Consider the following 17,945-nt stretch of genomic DNA (forward strand, 5'->3'; position numbering starts at 1 on the left):
TTAATTAACAAAACACTGCTTAGACATTCTGTAAACATAGTGTAAAACTCAATCCATTGCCCCGGTATATTCTCCTGTTTTGGATCATAAGCACGTTTATTTCTGATGTCTTTGATTTGATGATAGGGACAAATACAAAGAGTTTTGATCTTAGAGGTTATTTCCATCCTTATTCCCAGCCTGCTCTGGTTCCTTGTTTTTTTAAAGCATTACTGACCTGTCCAGCCGGGATAGCAGCGACAGTATCCACTCACTGCATCACAGCCGTCAGCATGGCTGCAGTCACAGCGCTCACGACACTCCAACCCATAGGTGCCATCCTGACAATGAAAACAACTCATTGTCATACCTTTAAAAGTTCACATATGGGCAAAATAAGACATGCCTTGAATGGTGCAGCAAAGATAAAAGAGAGACTTACATGGCAGGACTCGCCGCAGTGCTCCCCTCTCCACCCAGGTGAACATGTGCAGATGCCGTCTATAGGGTCGCATGCAGCTCTATTGGCACATAAGCATGTCAGATTACAGCCCAGACCCCACGTACCGCTGGAACAGAGGAGCGAGCAGTCCACGCCCTGCCAGCCTGGGGTTAGAGAGAGCAAAGACACATTGAACAGTTTTATAATTGGCTGTATTCAATTCATAAATGTAGTCACTTCGAATTACACAAAACAAAAGTTTGAAGTGTACAGTACAGTGGTTCCCGGCCTGGGGTTTCAGCATTTAAGATACATGAAAGGGACTAATTCAAGGGATATGATCAATTGCTATGAGTGGTAAAAACTATTCCGTTCTGATAAAATGCATTTGTTGCAATGCATGGCATTCGGGCCGGTAAATGTTGGTCAGATGGTTGGTTTACCACTTCGGTCACTGAAATATCTCAACAACCACTGGATTGCTTAATCCAATGTTTGTACAGACATTCATCTTCATAACAGGATTACTGACTTTGAAGTTTTTCTGCAGTGCCTACAACGGGTCAAAATTAAGACCTGTGCTTGGGTCTATAGGTCGGAAATCAACTGTGGACCTCGGAGCATTTTTAGGGGCTGGTCGCCAAATTTAAACAAAAACTTGGCTGCCCGTGAAAAAAGTATGTTTCTTTGGCAAGTGTAAACACAATTGAACTTTCAGCAGTGAGGCCTTCACCTTTTTTAAAAGTGTTTTACATTTTCCCAAATGATTTGTGCAGAGAAGATGACTTTAAAGATTGTTTACTAAAACGAACTACCTAACTATTTTTGTTAATATACAGAGTAATAGCAGGTCTTATTTGATTAAATAAAGGAAACAAATGTAGGTTATCTTTAAGTTACAGGTATAGCCATTACAATGGAATTTGCACTAATATTACAAGTGGGAACTCCAATGTATTTTTTCAAGCAGGGTATTATTAAAGGGCAGGGTAATTTGCCGGTGCATAAGTCATTATGTATACAAAAACAACATCCTCTATGATTTGAGCCATACATTCTCAAGCACAGAGCGCAACAAGATCAGTACTAACTCTGTAAGTGATGTGAAGGTGTAAAAGGTGCAGTCAGTGTAGCATATCTAATAAAGCTCAGGAGGTGCTCTTAACCTTTTACAATAAGTCCATTATACTGTACCTTCCCTGCAGATACAGGAGCCATCGAATGGAGAGCACGATGCGTGGTTGTGGCAGGAGCAGGTGGACATGCAGCTCGGCCCATATAGACCCGGAGGACACATTGTAGCACAGTCCTCACCCTGAGGTAGAAATAATGCAAAGTCATGAGGCAAAGAATCCGCATGGCATTAAATGCTGACTGGCAGACCAGAAATAGGAGTAATAAAGTGTGAATAGAGGCAGACAGAAAAACAGGAAAGGTTTCCGGCACTTATTCATAGCTTACTAAACTGTTTATTTAGACCAGTCATACTGTACCATTAGACAAAATGAGGAGCAAAGCAACTGTAAATCTGAATTGATTTATGATGGTAAGTAAAGTTCAAGAGGAAGGCCCACCTGAAGCTGTCACCTCACAGCTTCCAATTATGCTATATGTATTCAGACTGCACCTTCTCCGGCCACGCTCTGCCTTTTTAAAACCATAATACGTCCCATCTCTCCAAGTCTCACTCCATATATATTCCCCTTATGGTTTGTCTCATGGGGGGCGGGGGGAGGGGGGGTCCTCCATTTCCATCAGCAGGGAGACTGACAGGACTCTAAAGCAAGAAAATCCAGACTCCTACTAAACCCTCCCTTTTGTCCACCTGCCATTAGTTCATACAACACTGAATAGTGTTTCTTAAATAGTTAAAAAAAACATGTTGTTCTGGCTTTGGATCACAGTACTTCTACATGCTACACTTATTAAATAATACTGCTACTGTAGTTATTGCTCTCCACCTCGATGGATACTTACTTACTACTACTACTGGGTGTAATTTGTGTAATTCATATCTCTAATATTTTATGCATGAATCTTAATTAGTATTTACTTTTGCTGTCACATTGTACATTTCCTCTCTGATAAAGGTATTCTAAATTCTAATTTCTGATTCCAACGCCTTTTGGAATATGCAACACAAAATGTGAAAACTGGTTTTAGGATTTTGTTAACCCGAGGGAGTGGGGCCATCAAGCAGAATTAAAATCAAGGGTGAAGTTATGCAGTTCTCAAGACCAGAGAACCATTTTTCACACCACTGACAGCATGTGGTTATCATGTCCTTCTCCGCAAATTATAGACTACAGGTTGGTGGAGGCACAAGCACAAAATGGTTTGGGATCAGAGAAGAATACTGTAAACACTCCAGTGCTGAAGCAGCTGGCCACACCATGAATATCAAAACAAGCATGGTTGTCAACATCCGTCTCTAGCCAACAGTACATAAAAGAAAGTCGACACCAAAGTGAGGAAGAGCCAAAACCAAACAAATAAACCCCAAGGTGGTGAACAGGAAGGACAGGGGAACAGCAGGATCCTGGAAACTGCAGCCAACTCTCAATCTTCAATCAATAACCACACTGATGGAAGATCGGCAGCCATGTTGGCGCAGCCTTTAAGCCCCTTACCGTTGCATAAAGGTGAACTATTCTGGTAAAGGACATGCAGTGCTCTTCCCCTGTCCTCTGCAGCTCGCTGTCATTAGAATTTCTCTGCTTTAAAAGCCGAGCACAGCCCACCTTCACTCGTCTCGTCCCTCCCTAAGCTGGAGATCACAGACAGTCTATGGATTCCCACAGCCTGCCTTTTACAGCCTGCCTTGAGTGACAGGTGACACAATGATTTAGAGTTCCAATTAGTGGCCCAGAGGAGTCCTGAGTGGCTCTTGCTTTGCTCACCAGAGCACTGGGGGACTGCTGGCTGCTCACTGCTCTCATTATCATTTTGAACTCAGTTTAAAACAGGAGTCAGGAGAAGATGTGCCAGTGGACGCCAGGGGCAGAACACACATCTTAAAACATCTCTTCTCCCCGAACAGCACACAAAAGCGCCTGTCTGTGAATAAAAAAATGTATCAATCGGATGCAATACCCTTTGTTCTGTTGAAAATTACAGCTTCAAGACTGCTAACAATAGCAGTCCAGTTACAGTTGTTAAGTGTGGAGAAGAGTTCGACCAGTCAGTGGGGGCCGGAAGGGGGGGGGGGGGTTCAACCTGTCTTCAGAGCGCAGGCAATTTACTGGTGACTGGACTCATGGATAAAACGTCATGCCGCCACAAATGACCACATGGATTTTGCTGCATCCTCGGCTGCGTCCGATTCCACTTGGGTTCACCCACATGGCGCTGAGAGCAGTGGTTGGTCTGCTCTCAGGAGGGGAACGGCAGCCCTCTCATTAGTCGACTGATTCATATTCCTTCTGAGCGGCGAAGGATAGAAGTCTGTATGTGGAGAATCATTATTAATACACGGGCTGTCCGTCCATCGCACGAGAGCAGCAGGACCTTACGTAACTACACATCCAGTGGAGGCTGCAACCAGACCTGAGCCGCTGAGAGGCAGCCAGGTCGTCCTTGGTCAAGGCACTAAATTCATACCTATTAGTATCTTAATGTAATTGGAGAGCACTTTTTCCAGAAAGCCTCTCACTGACACAACATTGATCAGCCTGGTACCCATTGAGACTAGATGCAAATGGCACCACTAATTACCAATCAGTCTCACTCCTTAGCAGTCCATCTAACTGCTGGATGAGTGACTGCAGTTTAAAATTCATGCAGCAAGACAGAAAATGAACCTCTGAACCTTTTGATGAGGCTGGAAAGCCCTGAGAGATAGGAAAATGATTTGTTTTCGCCACCTACAAAGGCAGACAGGAATCCATTCCTAATGCGTTCATATTTCAGAAACAGCAGTATCAACCAAATCTGTAAAAAACTGCAGACATATCTGGGAGAAAAATTGTTGCTACGAGTATCTGCTATAAATTGCAAGGGACAATGCCTGAATAGGTAACATGTAATCACTTTGTCCAAGTCAAAAAGAGCATGTCCAATTACTAGAGCTAAATCAAGCGTGCAGAAGCTCGGTCTGCTCCAACACTTTGCTTGGTTTGTCCCCCGATGGGACTCCAGAACAAAGATGCAGCAGGGAGACTAAGTCCTATCGGCGGTCCCCTGAGGAAGTGACTCTACCAGCAATCACAACCCCAACGCCATCATCAATCATGTTTAAAAAGCTCCACTGCGTGATAATGATCAGGTGTCACACAGTTAAACACGCAGGTAAGACAAACATTCTTAGCTCTAACTTTCTAATAAAGCAGCAGCAGCAGCTCTGGCATCACAGTATCCCTCCCTCACTCTCTCTCACTCCTACACACACACAAACACACCAATCCACCATATGATGTGTGTCTGTTCCCATCTGACTGCCTCCTTTCCTATCCAGCTCCTGCCCTCTAGGTCTGTTTAATGGATCTGGCAGCTCTTCCCAGCAGCCGCCAAAGAGAACAGGTGGAGCAAATTAAGACACAGTCTGCGGCCCCGCTCGGCAGCTCATTTCACCACAGTGTCCCGCTGTAAGACACAGGCAATTTCCACTGAAATGTAATGTTGGCAGAAATGTACCTTCTCTGTCTTTGTTGCTCTGTAACTCCAGATTGCCGGACGAGAAATACAATAGGAAAACTGATTGAAGTTGCCCAACTAATTCGACAGTTGTAAAAAGGGATAACATGGCTGCAGAAAAAACTGGAAAGGTATATAGGTCAAAGTTTCAATTTTCTCCCAATTGGTGCAGGGACATAGTTGTAAGGTATATCTCGACTTGTCTCTCTGATGTCACAAGTTTAGGCGTATAAACCTTTTTTGTAAAATACACACGACTGATCATTAATGTCTGCTAAAGGCTGGACCAGAGAATGATTCATTTAGAATTTCTCATGGTGCAGTACAGCACATCCATAATAAGGCAATAATAAAATATCTCACCTTGCTTGTGCCTGCCTGCGTACAAAAAGCCTCTAAAGTAATACCGGGACCACTTCCAGAGCATTACGACCACAATGACGCAAACATTTTAATACGGCCACAAATAACATGAAATATAAATCATAGCAACAACCTTATCAATAAAGAGCTATATTATAGACACAACACAGACCTGCTTTTACCTTTATTATTGAATGAAACTAGTATAACAAAGGTAACAACAAGCAAAGTTACAATGCCAATTAACCTATGGCAGTTTTATGAACAATTAGCATAACCAACAATATAATTACAACTTGTAATATAAGGAAGTCATAATAATAAGTCACATTTAGTTGTATATCAAGGACAGTTGTTCTAATAGTAATACTTTTGTGTATTGATTTGTCCTCTATTCCTTCTTGTCAAAGTGTTTTAATACATTTTAAGTTATATCTTTTTATTTTCTTTCTCCTTTGCCCAACTATTTTTCTCTTCAGTAAACATTTGCTACTTTTTTGTAAATAATTATGCTAAGCTTCTTCAGACGTTGTCAGTCTCCAAAAGGTCATTTATATGTCATGAGACAAATTAAAGGTTGAATTATATAACAATAAAACATCTGAAATAACAATAAAACATTCCTGGGATAGAGGCCAATGACCTTGGTATAATTAAATAGCAATGAGGAAATATGCCACTCACCATGAACCCAGGGGCACATATACAGGTGCCTATGACAGGATGGCAGTCGGCACCGTTGGTGCAGCTACAAGGCGACATGCATCCCTCTCCGAAGTATCCCGGAGAGCAGGTCTCATTACAGTAAAGTCCTGTCCATCCCGCAGAGCAGGTGCATTCACCAGAGAGCGGGTGGCAGCTACAACATAATGAGAAAGAAAGATGGGACAACCACAGGAAGTGTGAGGCAAAGTTTCAGTTCGTAGAGTATCAAGACTTCCATCCTCAGCAGGGTCAAATTATGAAGTATGCCCCAGCAGCATTTCATCCATCTTTGAGTCTACGTGCTTGTTCCATATAGATGAGGCTTTCTCCCTCTTTCTGTAATGACTTCTACGGTCGGCGCCCAACTCCAGCCGGAATCAGAGCATTAACATTGCATTAACTATGAATGCTGCTGAGAAATTATGAATGAAGCAAAGGACGCGATTAAAGGCTAACTGGATGACATGGCTAAGAGGTGTCCAGACTTCAAAATGAGAGCTGGCTTAGAGCTAAGAAGAGGCAAAATTGAGTTGGAAAAGTCTTAATTCATAAAGGTCTTCATTTCAGTGCTTGGTCAGAGTGTGACACCTTGCAGTGATGTCTCTCTTACCTCACAGTGTTGGTGGTATTACAGGGGCAGTACTTGTCACAGATGAGGCCGTAGAGGCCAGGAGGACAGAATCTCTCTTGGCAATTAGGGCCTTTAAAGCCAGTTTCACACAGACAGGCTCCATTGATATGGTGACATTTGGCTCCGTTCTGACACTCGCACCTCTGGTTACACTGCGGACCAAAGGTGCCCACAGGACAGTCATCCTGGCACCTGTAAGGAACAAATTAAAATCACTGCTCTAAAAGTAGATTATAAACAATTACAGTGAATTGTGGTTAGTAGAATCAAGGTTAAAAAAAAAAAGGTTGATTAATGAAACAGTTGATTGACAGCATCAAATGAATCAAAAGCAATCGGATAAAAAAATGATTTGTTTATATGCTTTACTTGATAGTTCTATTTTAAAAATGATATACTGTAGCATATACTTTTTGCCACTGTTGGTCAGACAAAACAAGTCATTTGTTTAGTCTGACATCCCCTTGGACTACATTTTGAAATTGTTTTCACATGCACTGCAATTAATCAATAAACTAACTAAAGGATTAGTCAACAGGGGAAGAAGCAACAGTTGCTAGCCAAGGTACATATTTTATATATAATTAAAGAGACGAGGTGAAAGACATGATGAATCAAATGTAATATTAGTTGTGGTGTTATTGCCGCTTTTGTTATACCAACACTGCTCTTACTGCTGCACAATCTACAACTTGCATCTTATCACAACTTAAATGTTAAAATGGACTAAACATATGATATCCCATTTAGGATACATTTGTTATTGTTCTAACAATAGTTCAGGCAGTCAACTCGAGCACCAATGATACATTAACACGTGATGCACCTCGTCCCTCTTACAACCAACCAAACACATTCTCCTAAACATGCCGCTCTATTTAAGCTGCCAGGTCTTCCTGCCTCTGCCTCCTCGCTATGCTGCTGCTGCTATCACTGCTGTGTTCACTTGCTATTGCTACGTTCATGTTCCTGCTGCTGTGTTTCATGTTACTACTGCTCGCCTGCCCCACCACCACCCCAGCTTCCACCTGTAGGCTCGGGGGATAGTTATCTAATCATCACTCAATGTTCTTTGTAAATCTGTGGAGTGATGAGGCCCGAGCCTAGACGCCAAACTCAAACTATATCCTGCTTATAATAAACATATTAGAACACGTGAGTTGTCTGACTGAAATGTTTTGAAGGGAAAGAATGAATGATAACTGTAATTGAACACTTTCTTAAAAATGTATTTCAAAATAGTGGCTATTTGATTAAGGAATGACATGCATCAGCTACTACTGTAATTTATAAAACATTATAGTATTTATATTTCCAGATTTTAATTATGAATATTTGATCTAAAAGCATTGAAACACAACACTGAAAGCTTAATTTGAGCGAGTACATAACAGGGAAGCCCGAGAAGGAGCCCCTTGCCGTCAGCAGCCAGGAATGTTCAACATTAGTCGGACAAGACTTAAACGTCATGAACAGAGTCAATGAGTTTCTCCACATGAAGAACTGAAGTAGGGTTTTGTCTTCACTTAAATATACTGACTTAACTATACAATCCTGGGGGAGTTTCAATCTCAAGAGTCTAACAAAGCTATTACAAATAGCTCAATTGCATTACAAAATGGGCGAGTTATGTTCATGTTTAAATTACCCCAGCTTCAGTTTTATCCGGGGACAATGGTATTATTAAACTAGACAAGAGAGGGTGGGGGGCTAACACAATCTCAGATTATTCCTGGCAGGTTAATTCACCTGCCACTGACTAAATGAATGAGGGCAATTTAGCAAAATAATAAAAGGAAAGTAAAGGTCCTGTCGAGGAAGTGTTTCCATCCAAGAGACAATTGCTTTAGCTGAACTAATAAACCTGTGCTGCTCTGGGCTGCTCTGGCAGGCAGGGGGAACTAAAAAGATCTGTGGATTTCAATGAGACCTTAATATAAGCCCATTACTTATAATTAATGAGCAGAATCAAAACAGCATGTAGCTCATGGTGAGATCAATGGTCAGGCTGGGAGTGGAAGAGGATGAAGGAAACCTTGCAGGCAAGCATGGAGTATAAGATTAATTAAACATAAACATCCCCATTAAAAGCTTACAATCCTCCTTCAAATGGACTAATAGGCATTAATAAATGCCTCTTTCTCATGAGTGCGATATTCTTCTTGCAATTCCTTTCTCTTTCTAAAGAACAGCCAGGTTTGTGCCTCATTGGTACGTCAACAAAGAGAATAGGTCAATGAGTGACTGTTTAACTGTCGGCATGAAACCATCCGTTGCATTAAGTACTTATATCAATAAATCATGCCATTGTCTGACCTATTTTCAAAGTAGGAGTACAAAAGTTTGTACTTCACAAAAGGCTTTTATGTGCAATATTTCAGCAGTCTGTCTGGCAGAGGTATGAGCTGCGTACCTGCGTCCGCTGAAGCCCGCTGCGCACTGGCACTGCCCCGTGACGTGGCTGCACAGCCCTCCATTACGACAGGAACAGTCTTTGCTGCAGTTCATGCCGTACTTGCCAAGAGGGCACGGCTGGGCACAAACTGAACCCTTTGAAAAACAGACGGCAAAGAACCATATGAAATACATCCCTCACTACTTTGTCTGGACTGAAAGCCCTCAACTATTACTGATTTTTGGACAGTTTAGACCAGGGGTGTCAAACTCAATTTAATCGCGGGCCAAATCAGCATTAGGGCTGCACTCAAAGGGCCGGTTGTAACTTTAAGACTATATAAAAATACATATATAAATATATATATAAAATAATGTATTATATTACATTATTGCCTCTGCATTGGATTATTATCAGATAGGGAAATAACTTCATAATTAACAACGTCTGAAAGCAGAAGACTGGGGCAAATAATTGCAAGTCTCTTCAGTGAGAATGTCACAAAATGATTTAAAGAAAAGCCAAATTCTGGAAAAAAAAGTCGAAATAAAAAAAAGAAGTGACATTTAAAAAAAAGTAACATTTCGAAAAAAAAGTAACATTTAAAAAAAAGAGTCAAATTCTGAGAAAAGGTCAAATTCTGAGAAAAAAGGCATATTTAGAAGAAAAAAAAGTCATATTATGAGAAAAAAAAAGTCTAATTTGAGACGCATTGTGGGACATGTAGTTTATGGGCAACGTGCTTCTGTAAATTATCAGGTAACCGTATAATAAACATATAATATTCTTTGCAAGCTCTTGTGGGGCCACAGAAAATGAAGTCACAGGCCGGATTTGGCCCCCGGGCCTTGAGTTTGACACCCCTGGTTTAGACATATTGTTAATGTTTCCGCCATATCCTTATATCCTGCTATTTATAAAATATAGTAAAACATTAAAGACATAACATAAATTGACAACACCGTCTGAACTGATGGACGGAATAACATTTACACCGGCATTGGAGATTTTTTATTTTATTTGACTATTTAACAAACAATAGTCTCTTTATTGGCAAATTACTGATTTAATCAGTGTGGTTGGATAAGAGGACGATAAAAAGCATGAAAAAATATAAATCAGACTTTTTATGATACAGTTTATATTATGGTGTCTGCCCCTTTAAATCTCTGCTTGCTTTAGGTAATGTGGGCTGTTTGCACATCGATGAGCAGGAAGGCTCTACAGCAAAATTGGATTTAAAAGAAAAAAAGTTGGAATAAATGTGATGAAGTACCTCAATTTGTAAGGTACTTAATTCTCTACATTAGCCGAAAACCCACTTTCATATCTGGTTATTTCATATGCAATCAGTTTTCTCAATTGAATTTCCAGAAAATATATGACATCACGATACATATAGACAACCATTTATGGCACAAAAGAAGAATTTATCTTCCTCTGCTTATTCGAAGGAATGCTACAAATCTAACCAGGTATTGCTTTTTTTAATGCATTCAATTCTTTTAAAAGGTTTACATTTTTCTTGATTGCATTTATTCAATAGTTTACAGTGGAAACGAAATGCGGGGAGAGTGCAAGCAAGATGTCATGCAACAAAGGATCCCAGCTTTAATCCAACCGGGATTGTTGCCTTAAAACCCTTGGCCAGTGGGACGTCCCTAAAGACATACTCTATATTGTTGACTGTGGGTGGCCATGTTCACTTGACATGACTCTTTGATCTGTGGTTTGAGAAAGCAAGCACAACCTCCCCACCAGGCACTCCAATTATTTGTTCTCTAGCAGGGGGAAGAGAATCCCACGTTCTCATTTATAATTGAACACAACCTATTGATCCTGAGGTCCATGTTCTCAACATGTCAGTCTCTGCAGTAAAGAGTTATAAACGTTTTTTTTCCCAGGAACACCAACAACATTTAGTTTCTTTTCTTTTTAAATATTGCCCTCCTTAGGTGTGACCTACCGTCCAGCCGGTGGGGCAGGAACAGTCTCCAGTGATGTGGTGGCACATTCCTCCGTTCTGACAGGGGCAGCGCTGCTCACACTGAGGCCCGTGACTACCGGAGGGGCAGCGCTCTCCACAGCTGTCACCACATGTCAATAGTCAAACAAGTCAGACACAAAACTTGGGTTCTGCCTGCAGTTCTTTGTATCAACAAAGCACGCTCAGACAAACAACAAACGCAGCATTAACATTTATTTTGTAGACACCAAAGAGAGAGTTGCAAAGGAATAAATATGTTGCTGGTACTCACAAAGCCCCCGAGTAGCCCGGTGCACAGATGCACTCTCCTGTCTCGTGGTTGCAGGTGGCACCGTTGAGACACTGGCAGGGAAGTTGGCAGGCCTTGCCGTAGTAGCCGTGCTCACAGAACTCCTCACATCGCCATCCCTGGTACCCATCAGTGCAGACACAGGCACCTGTGATGGGGTTACACTTAGCTCCATTCTGGCACTGGCACCGACTACTGCAATGAGGTCCCCAGTAGTCACTCTCACAGCCTGCAGACACACAGAGAAGTGGCATTAGACAGAGCTGAGCGACAAAACAAAAGAGGATTATTCCCCCGCAATTGTTGTCGGGAAAATGTTGAAGTCCTGTAATGCAAGCAATTAATAATTACTCATAAATTAAGTACATGTATTAATAGTTATACATTAATAGTGAATGTTTTGGAAAGCATATTATTTATCCCTGTGAAAACTTTCAGACAGTTTTCAAGACGCTTGTGACTGTTGACATTCATATTCAGCTCATGCTTATTTTATTAATATGGTATGACATTTGTATTATTTGTTCAGTGAAGATATGCCACTAATGAATTGATTCTAACTATACTGTATTTGAATTTAAAGCATGTTGTAACTTTTTCTCTGTGCTCAAATACTAGAGCTTGATTGTCATCAAAAAACTATTATAAACACATCGATGAGCCCCACTGCTGCACTGGGAAATATGTTTCTTCATTACCAAGAACATGGGCTCTGTAGTTTATTTTTGAGTCAATCCCACATTCACCATTGTGCTGCTGTAGTTAAATACACACTAGTGCATCAACAAATAAACTGAATTCTCCTGTTTGAGTACTAGAAGTAGCAGTGTCCAGCTATTTAAGCCATCCAAAATCATCGAGAATTAAAACTAATAACAACACAAAAAAACATGTTTATTCATAAACCTAGAACATACCTCCTCGTAAATCAATGGCTTTAGGCTGAGAGCCACAGGAAGTGTGAAGTAAAAAAAGTGGATAGTATGAATTGTTGTTTTTTAAAAAGTATTGAATAAATATTTAATATTACAAGCTATATCCATTAAATCCATTTACTGTCTGTATTCCTGCTCAGGGTCATATCAATCAGGAGTGCATCCATGCACGCACTAAGCGAAAAGCAGAGGAACAGGTTGCTATCCATCACGGATCTGACATCATACCACAATCGCTTTCACACTTTCACAGAAATGTACACACAGGAAGAACATGCAAGCTCCACACAGAGAGAAGCTGAGCCAGAAATCTAAATGAGACTTCAGTGAGGTTCTGTTTCAAATCTTTAGACACTCCTCCGGTATATGTGCAAAGCTTCTTTGAAACAAATATCTACAGCCAGCAACAAACACTGCATTAAAAAAAGTATATCACCTGTCAATATTCTCCCAAAACATGAATCAAATTGTAACCCGACAGATTAATACCATAGAGAAGTTATGAAAGAGTGCTTCTGACTGGAAAAACATCACGCAGGATAAACAGTTCAGTGGCTTTGCAAATTGGTAAGCATTGGATCTGTCTATAAAAACAATATAAAAAATAATAAAACAATGGATTTTCACATACTTGATTTTCTGTCCTGTTTTACGTCTTTGAACCAAAGTTAGACTGAGATAGATCTCTCAAATGCTTTCCTACATTCGCAGGTCACTTTAGCTAATTAACATAAAACAGGTTAAGCCAAAGTAGTTTGTTGAAAAAAAAAGAAGTCTAGAACTTGATAATTGTTGAGCTTATTTCTGTCTTGATGATTTGCACTACAAAAAATTAAAATCTTGTCAAGTATATCTGTCTAATATCTAGTCATGTTTTTACACCTGAAGACATAATAACTTCAGAAGTAACACTGCAGTGAGATATCGGGTCTTGTTTTTAGACAATGCATCATCTTGATAAGTCAACAAATCTTATTTTGAGTTGTATCTCAGATGAAACATGTTTTTTTACAAATGTATTAGAAATCACCAACTAACATCAGAAAACAGAACACTTTTGAGCATTTGCGGCTTATATTGTGAATAAACATTTCCTGATTCTGGTCAAATATAGTTCAAAATGAGTTCTCGCAGCTAATTACAAGATCTAATTTATCTAAATATCCCATTTTATTTCAAGAAATCTTACAAAGCAACATTTCACTTGTTCTATTGGCAGATTTTTGTGCTTATTTCAAGTGAAAACAGCTAGTTTTCATTATTGTTTAACATGTTTTTGGAGCAGCATTTTCTCCAGTGTGGTGTATAAAATGTGAAGAAAATATTCAAACGTTTCAAACACAAAGCAATTCAGGTTAACAAACACTGCATTTGTCTTTTTTATTTTTTTATTAACAAAATAGTTGCATTTATCAATTAATCTACTTATCTTTACAATTATAATCAAATGGTAAAACAAGTCATAACAAAATGTTAAAAGGCTGAAAGTTGTGTGGAGTTGGGTTAACTTCCAGTGAAACAAGCAGCCTTACCGACATTAGACATCAATCATTAGATTACATTAGCATATTAATGCTGCTTCGTGTGCTTTATCTTATTCTTGGTGTGTGAAGTGACTAAAAATCTGCATAACCATCAAGTAGAAATTATCAAACAAGTGCAAAATTAAAATATAGTTCTGTCACTCACAAATTGTAGAAGATACATTCTGTGACCCTGATCTACATGACTATGTGTAAGGTTTACTGATAAAGAAAGACATGAACAAAACCTGCATTTAATCTGCAAAAAGGGAAGCAAATGTGCAAGCTGTTCACACCTCCCTGGGATTTAAAAAAAGAACGAAGAGGATCGAAGACTAAGTACGAGGAACGCTTTGTTACCGATGTTTTAACACCTTTCTGAGATGCAACATTAGCTGTCAAAACAGGAAGTGGGAAAAAAATCTTAAGGTGCTGCTGACAAACACATTTTTTTTTTTGTAAACTTCAATACATTTTTTCTAAACAGACTAATATTGAACTTGGAGTCGAAGTGTAGAAAGCTTTAATTTGGTGGGAGAGACAATACTAATCCTCTGTGATGCAGACCCCAGGTGCCATTCCTCATTAACAATTAAAAAGAAAATTAGTCTTCCCATTGGTCAATTGGTATTATGATATTGGCAGGCACATTGGTTAAGCTATACAACCTAGCTACTTTACATGGGTTAATGTAAATATCTCAGTCAAACTACTAAGTGGCACCCCACATTCAACCAGTTTTTATGTGAAGAGCAATGGGCCCTGAGCGACGTTAGTAGGCAGTCTTCAGTCGCACCAGGGTAATTGTTCTTTATAGTATCTAGTGTTGATTTAAATGATTGGTATGTGCTTATTTCTAGCAGCAGCAGTATTGCCTCGTATAAAAGCTCAGCTTGAGATCAGACCCGGGCCGGCACAGCATCCAGGACGCTGAATATTTCACTATTGATTCTTGCATCATAGCAGGCTCAGTTGAAAATGTAGAGACACAACGTTCCCTCCTTGTATGCTCGCTTTGCCAGAGCTGTGATCAGCCAGAGCGGGAGCTTAATGAACCCTGCTTCATAGTCGGCACTGAAGCTTGTTTTTCCAGGTGCACAGCAGGAAGATGATCAGGCCAACCCTGATACAGACAGGTCTGCCCTGATGGGGGTCCTGAAACGCTGGGCTAGTGCTGTATTGCTTCTGTGGTCAGGCAGACTAGAGGCCACATTACAGGGATCACATTGATTTGATCTAATGTGCTTCTGGCCTCCAGTCCGGCATGAATGAGTTCCCTGAAGGTTGAGCTGCTGCCACGCAAACGACCCTAGCACATTAAATCTGAGGGGTGTGCGGGCGGCCGAGGTAATGGATGAGCAGTTTAGCTGCAACTTGGTTTAGCACTCTATAAGCACTCATCAGAGCTCCCTCAGCTCAACAGTGCTCACTCAGCGCTGCACAAAAACAGGCAGTGCCTAAATAACTGGAGGCATCACCACCTCTGGTTTCAGCTTCAAATCTTGACAACATTAAGAGTGTTTTTATATTCCTACATGTATAACTAAAAAAAAAACTACCCAGAGCGGCAGAGGAAAACAGAAATAAACCAAAATCTATCTAACGCTTAATTTGCAGGCTTTTTCTGGCGCTTAGGAGCTCAACAAATGTTACCATTTGAAGATTTAAACCTCCTTTAGCTTCCAGTTAGAGGCCTCAGCACATTGAGAGCAAAGCCCATTATCCCGCTGTCTCTCTCCTACACAGAGGTTCTCAAACTTTACCCAGTAGTCTCTCTCTTCCCAGCTCTCACAGCATTTAACTGTGATTAAGGAGTCAGAGTTCACGATGAGCCACGGGCAAACACAGAGAGAAACAGCAGAGGAACTAGCATGTGGCAAGGAGGTTTCAGCTTCTAGAGAGTACAGATCAATTGTGTGGGGTGATGAAGACCCCCCTGTGGGTTGTGGTGTGTGTAGGCGGTGAATCCCACTCAAGGCTGAAACAAGAGAAGCTGCGACCTCGCTCATTAACTGTCCCGGCCCGGGTCAGCCAGCCTAACCAGAGGACATATACACTCAGCCCAGACTCTCAGAGCTCATAATATACATAACAGCCGGAAAGTGGATAACCTCACACACAGGGAGAGGTTTAATCCCAAGGTGCTGGGTATAATCCCCTTGGCTGGAACAAAACAGATCAGGTTGAGGGGTACCGGCAGATAGTAAACTTCTGACGGTGATGTCCAAAGAATGGGCTGAGAGAGCCATCATGGTGGTGCGGAGCTTTGAAGTGTGCTCAAGAGTCTGCATGATCTGGGGCTGGCTGCAACACGATTAAAACCAAACAACTTTCTGCAGCTGACTTGATTCTGAAGTTCTCCTGAACTTGGCCTCTTCAGCTAAATGTTGGCCACTGTTCTCTCCGAGGGGGAGTCTGTGCCACCGAAAGCCTCTCAAAGCTAAATATGAAATGAGGGCCTGAGTCAAGCTCTTTATAACGCAGAATATCTTTCCCCATTCAAAAGACACCAAGTTCATTGATTCAGCTGGACGCAGTGCAAAGCAGACTTCCATTCCAGTCACGGCTGGATGGGTGTAAACGCTGGCCGCTCAAGGAGGTGTGTGCAGACATTTGTTTGCTGCTTTGACAACTTTAACTAGGAAAACCACATTACTGCTTTTGGAAAATTTGGCACACAGCCCAACTTTACTCCCCACAGCCTGAGTTTCTCACTGTCACATAACTATTATTAACACACACTTCTGACACTCTGGGAATAACTCAACCCATACAAAACATTAGAAGGCAAAATGCTCCTGAGAGCCTTCCCCTCCTTGCTTACTCTTTAGCAGAGCTTGAAGCAAAGCAAAGCCGCATGACTCATTGTCTTGACGAGTCTCCAGCATTTCCTCTTTACAAGAGTGCACCTCCGAGTTTCATATTGTCTGATTCACGCTTTGTACCACAAGCTTTGTTCATTTTTTTCCCTTGACAGATCTGAATTTTCAAATTACACTCCATGACCAGAATTAATACAGGCCAGTCAGTATATCAAAATGGATGAAGAGACAGGCTTTCTTTACAGATTTTCAAATGTTAATTCTAGAAAGGAACAATGAAACAATTGTGCTTACAATTTAGCTGACACAAGAATGTGTAATATTCAGTTCTTCAGTCAATATGAGCCATTTGTAATGGGAGTTATTCAATAAAAGCCCGACTCAACATCCAGCTATTCATCACAGCTCCCAGACTCAATGACGCAGACTAATAGAGTGAAAAGACGACAGGCCTGGTACAGTACCAGCGTCTTGAGGGAATGTGATGATTGCTGTGTAAAAGGGAGTGATAAATGTCTCTCAGCTTTGTTAAACTTGCGGCTGTAAAAGCTGCCAATACGCCACAAGGCAGGATCCACTGTCCGCTCCATGTTCTGCTGACACCTATTCCACTGTTATTTATTAATCCTCAGAAAAACCCAGACACGACAAGTAAACAGTTTAGATACATCCCTGTGAGCTTGACAAATGAATTTCTAAATATACAGAAAAAAACTGCCAATAGTCATGGGGACACTTCTGCTGAATTGGAATAACAGCACGCTGCAGCTCCTGTTGGTGGGCGTGTCGTTTGTCCTGCCCTAATTCGTCTCGTCCGAGCCCTGGGTGTTCACAGTCCCCCAGGGGGAAAGGAGCAGCACCGGGCCAAACCCACAACACAACACAGAGACTCTTTTAACAGAGTTTGCTGCTCTGACTGTTCACCATAATGCACCATATACTCCATCCTGGTACCGCCTCACAGTTCAATACGAAATAACAAGATCGGACTGTTGCCTATTTGGAACCACAAGCTAATGAGGGAATAACTTCATTATTTGAAGATGGTACATTACTGATTAAAAAGTCCATCCTGGTTGTTTATCCCGAGGAGGATCTGATCATTTGTCCAAGTCCAATTCAGGATGTGAACCCGGATCAATAAGAGCTGTGCAGGTGGCAGGCTCTCCTCTGCAGCTCTAACAGGGTTAACAGGGCCGGGGGTTCACCAGCACAGACAAGGCCAGGTAACCTCACGCTTTA

The 17,945-nt window shown here is 41.1% G+C and overlaps 1 protein-coding gene across 1 annotated transcript; it reads right to left on the bottom strand.

The window, feature by feature from the left end:
- Nucleotides 1-209: 209 nt before the first annotated feature.
- Nucleotides 210-11,677, bottom strand: LOC104967287 (multiple epidermal growth factor-like domains protein 10). Its single transcript, XM_010796701.1, has 8 exons — nucleotides 11,406-11,677; nucleotides 11,114-11,234; nucleotides 9,166-9,302; nucleotides 6,732-6,944; nucleotides 6,101-6,275; nucleotides 1,616-1,736; nucleotides 422-585; nucleotides 210-320 (listed from the first exon to the last, which is right to left on the bottom strand). The coding sequence occupies exons 1-8, from the start codon at nucleotides 11,675-11,677 to the stop codon at nucleotides 210-212; spliced, it is 1,314 nt and encodes a 437-aa protein (XP_010795003.1).
- Nucleotides 11,678-17,945: the final 6,268 nt, after the last annotated feature.

Source organism: Notothenia coriiceps, unplaced genomic scaffold, assembly GCF_000735185.1.
Source record: "Notothenia coriiceps isolate Sejong01 unplaced genomic scaffold, NC01 NC01_scaffold00037250, whole genome shotgun sequence".
NCBI lineage: Eukaryota > Metazoa > Chordata > Actinopteri > Perciformes > Nototheniidae > Notothenia > Notothenia coriiceps.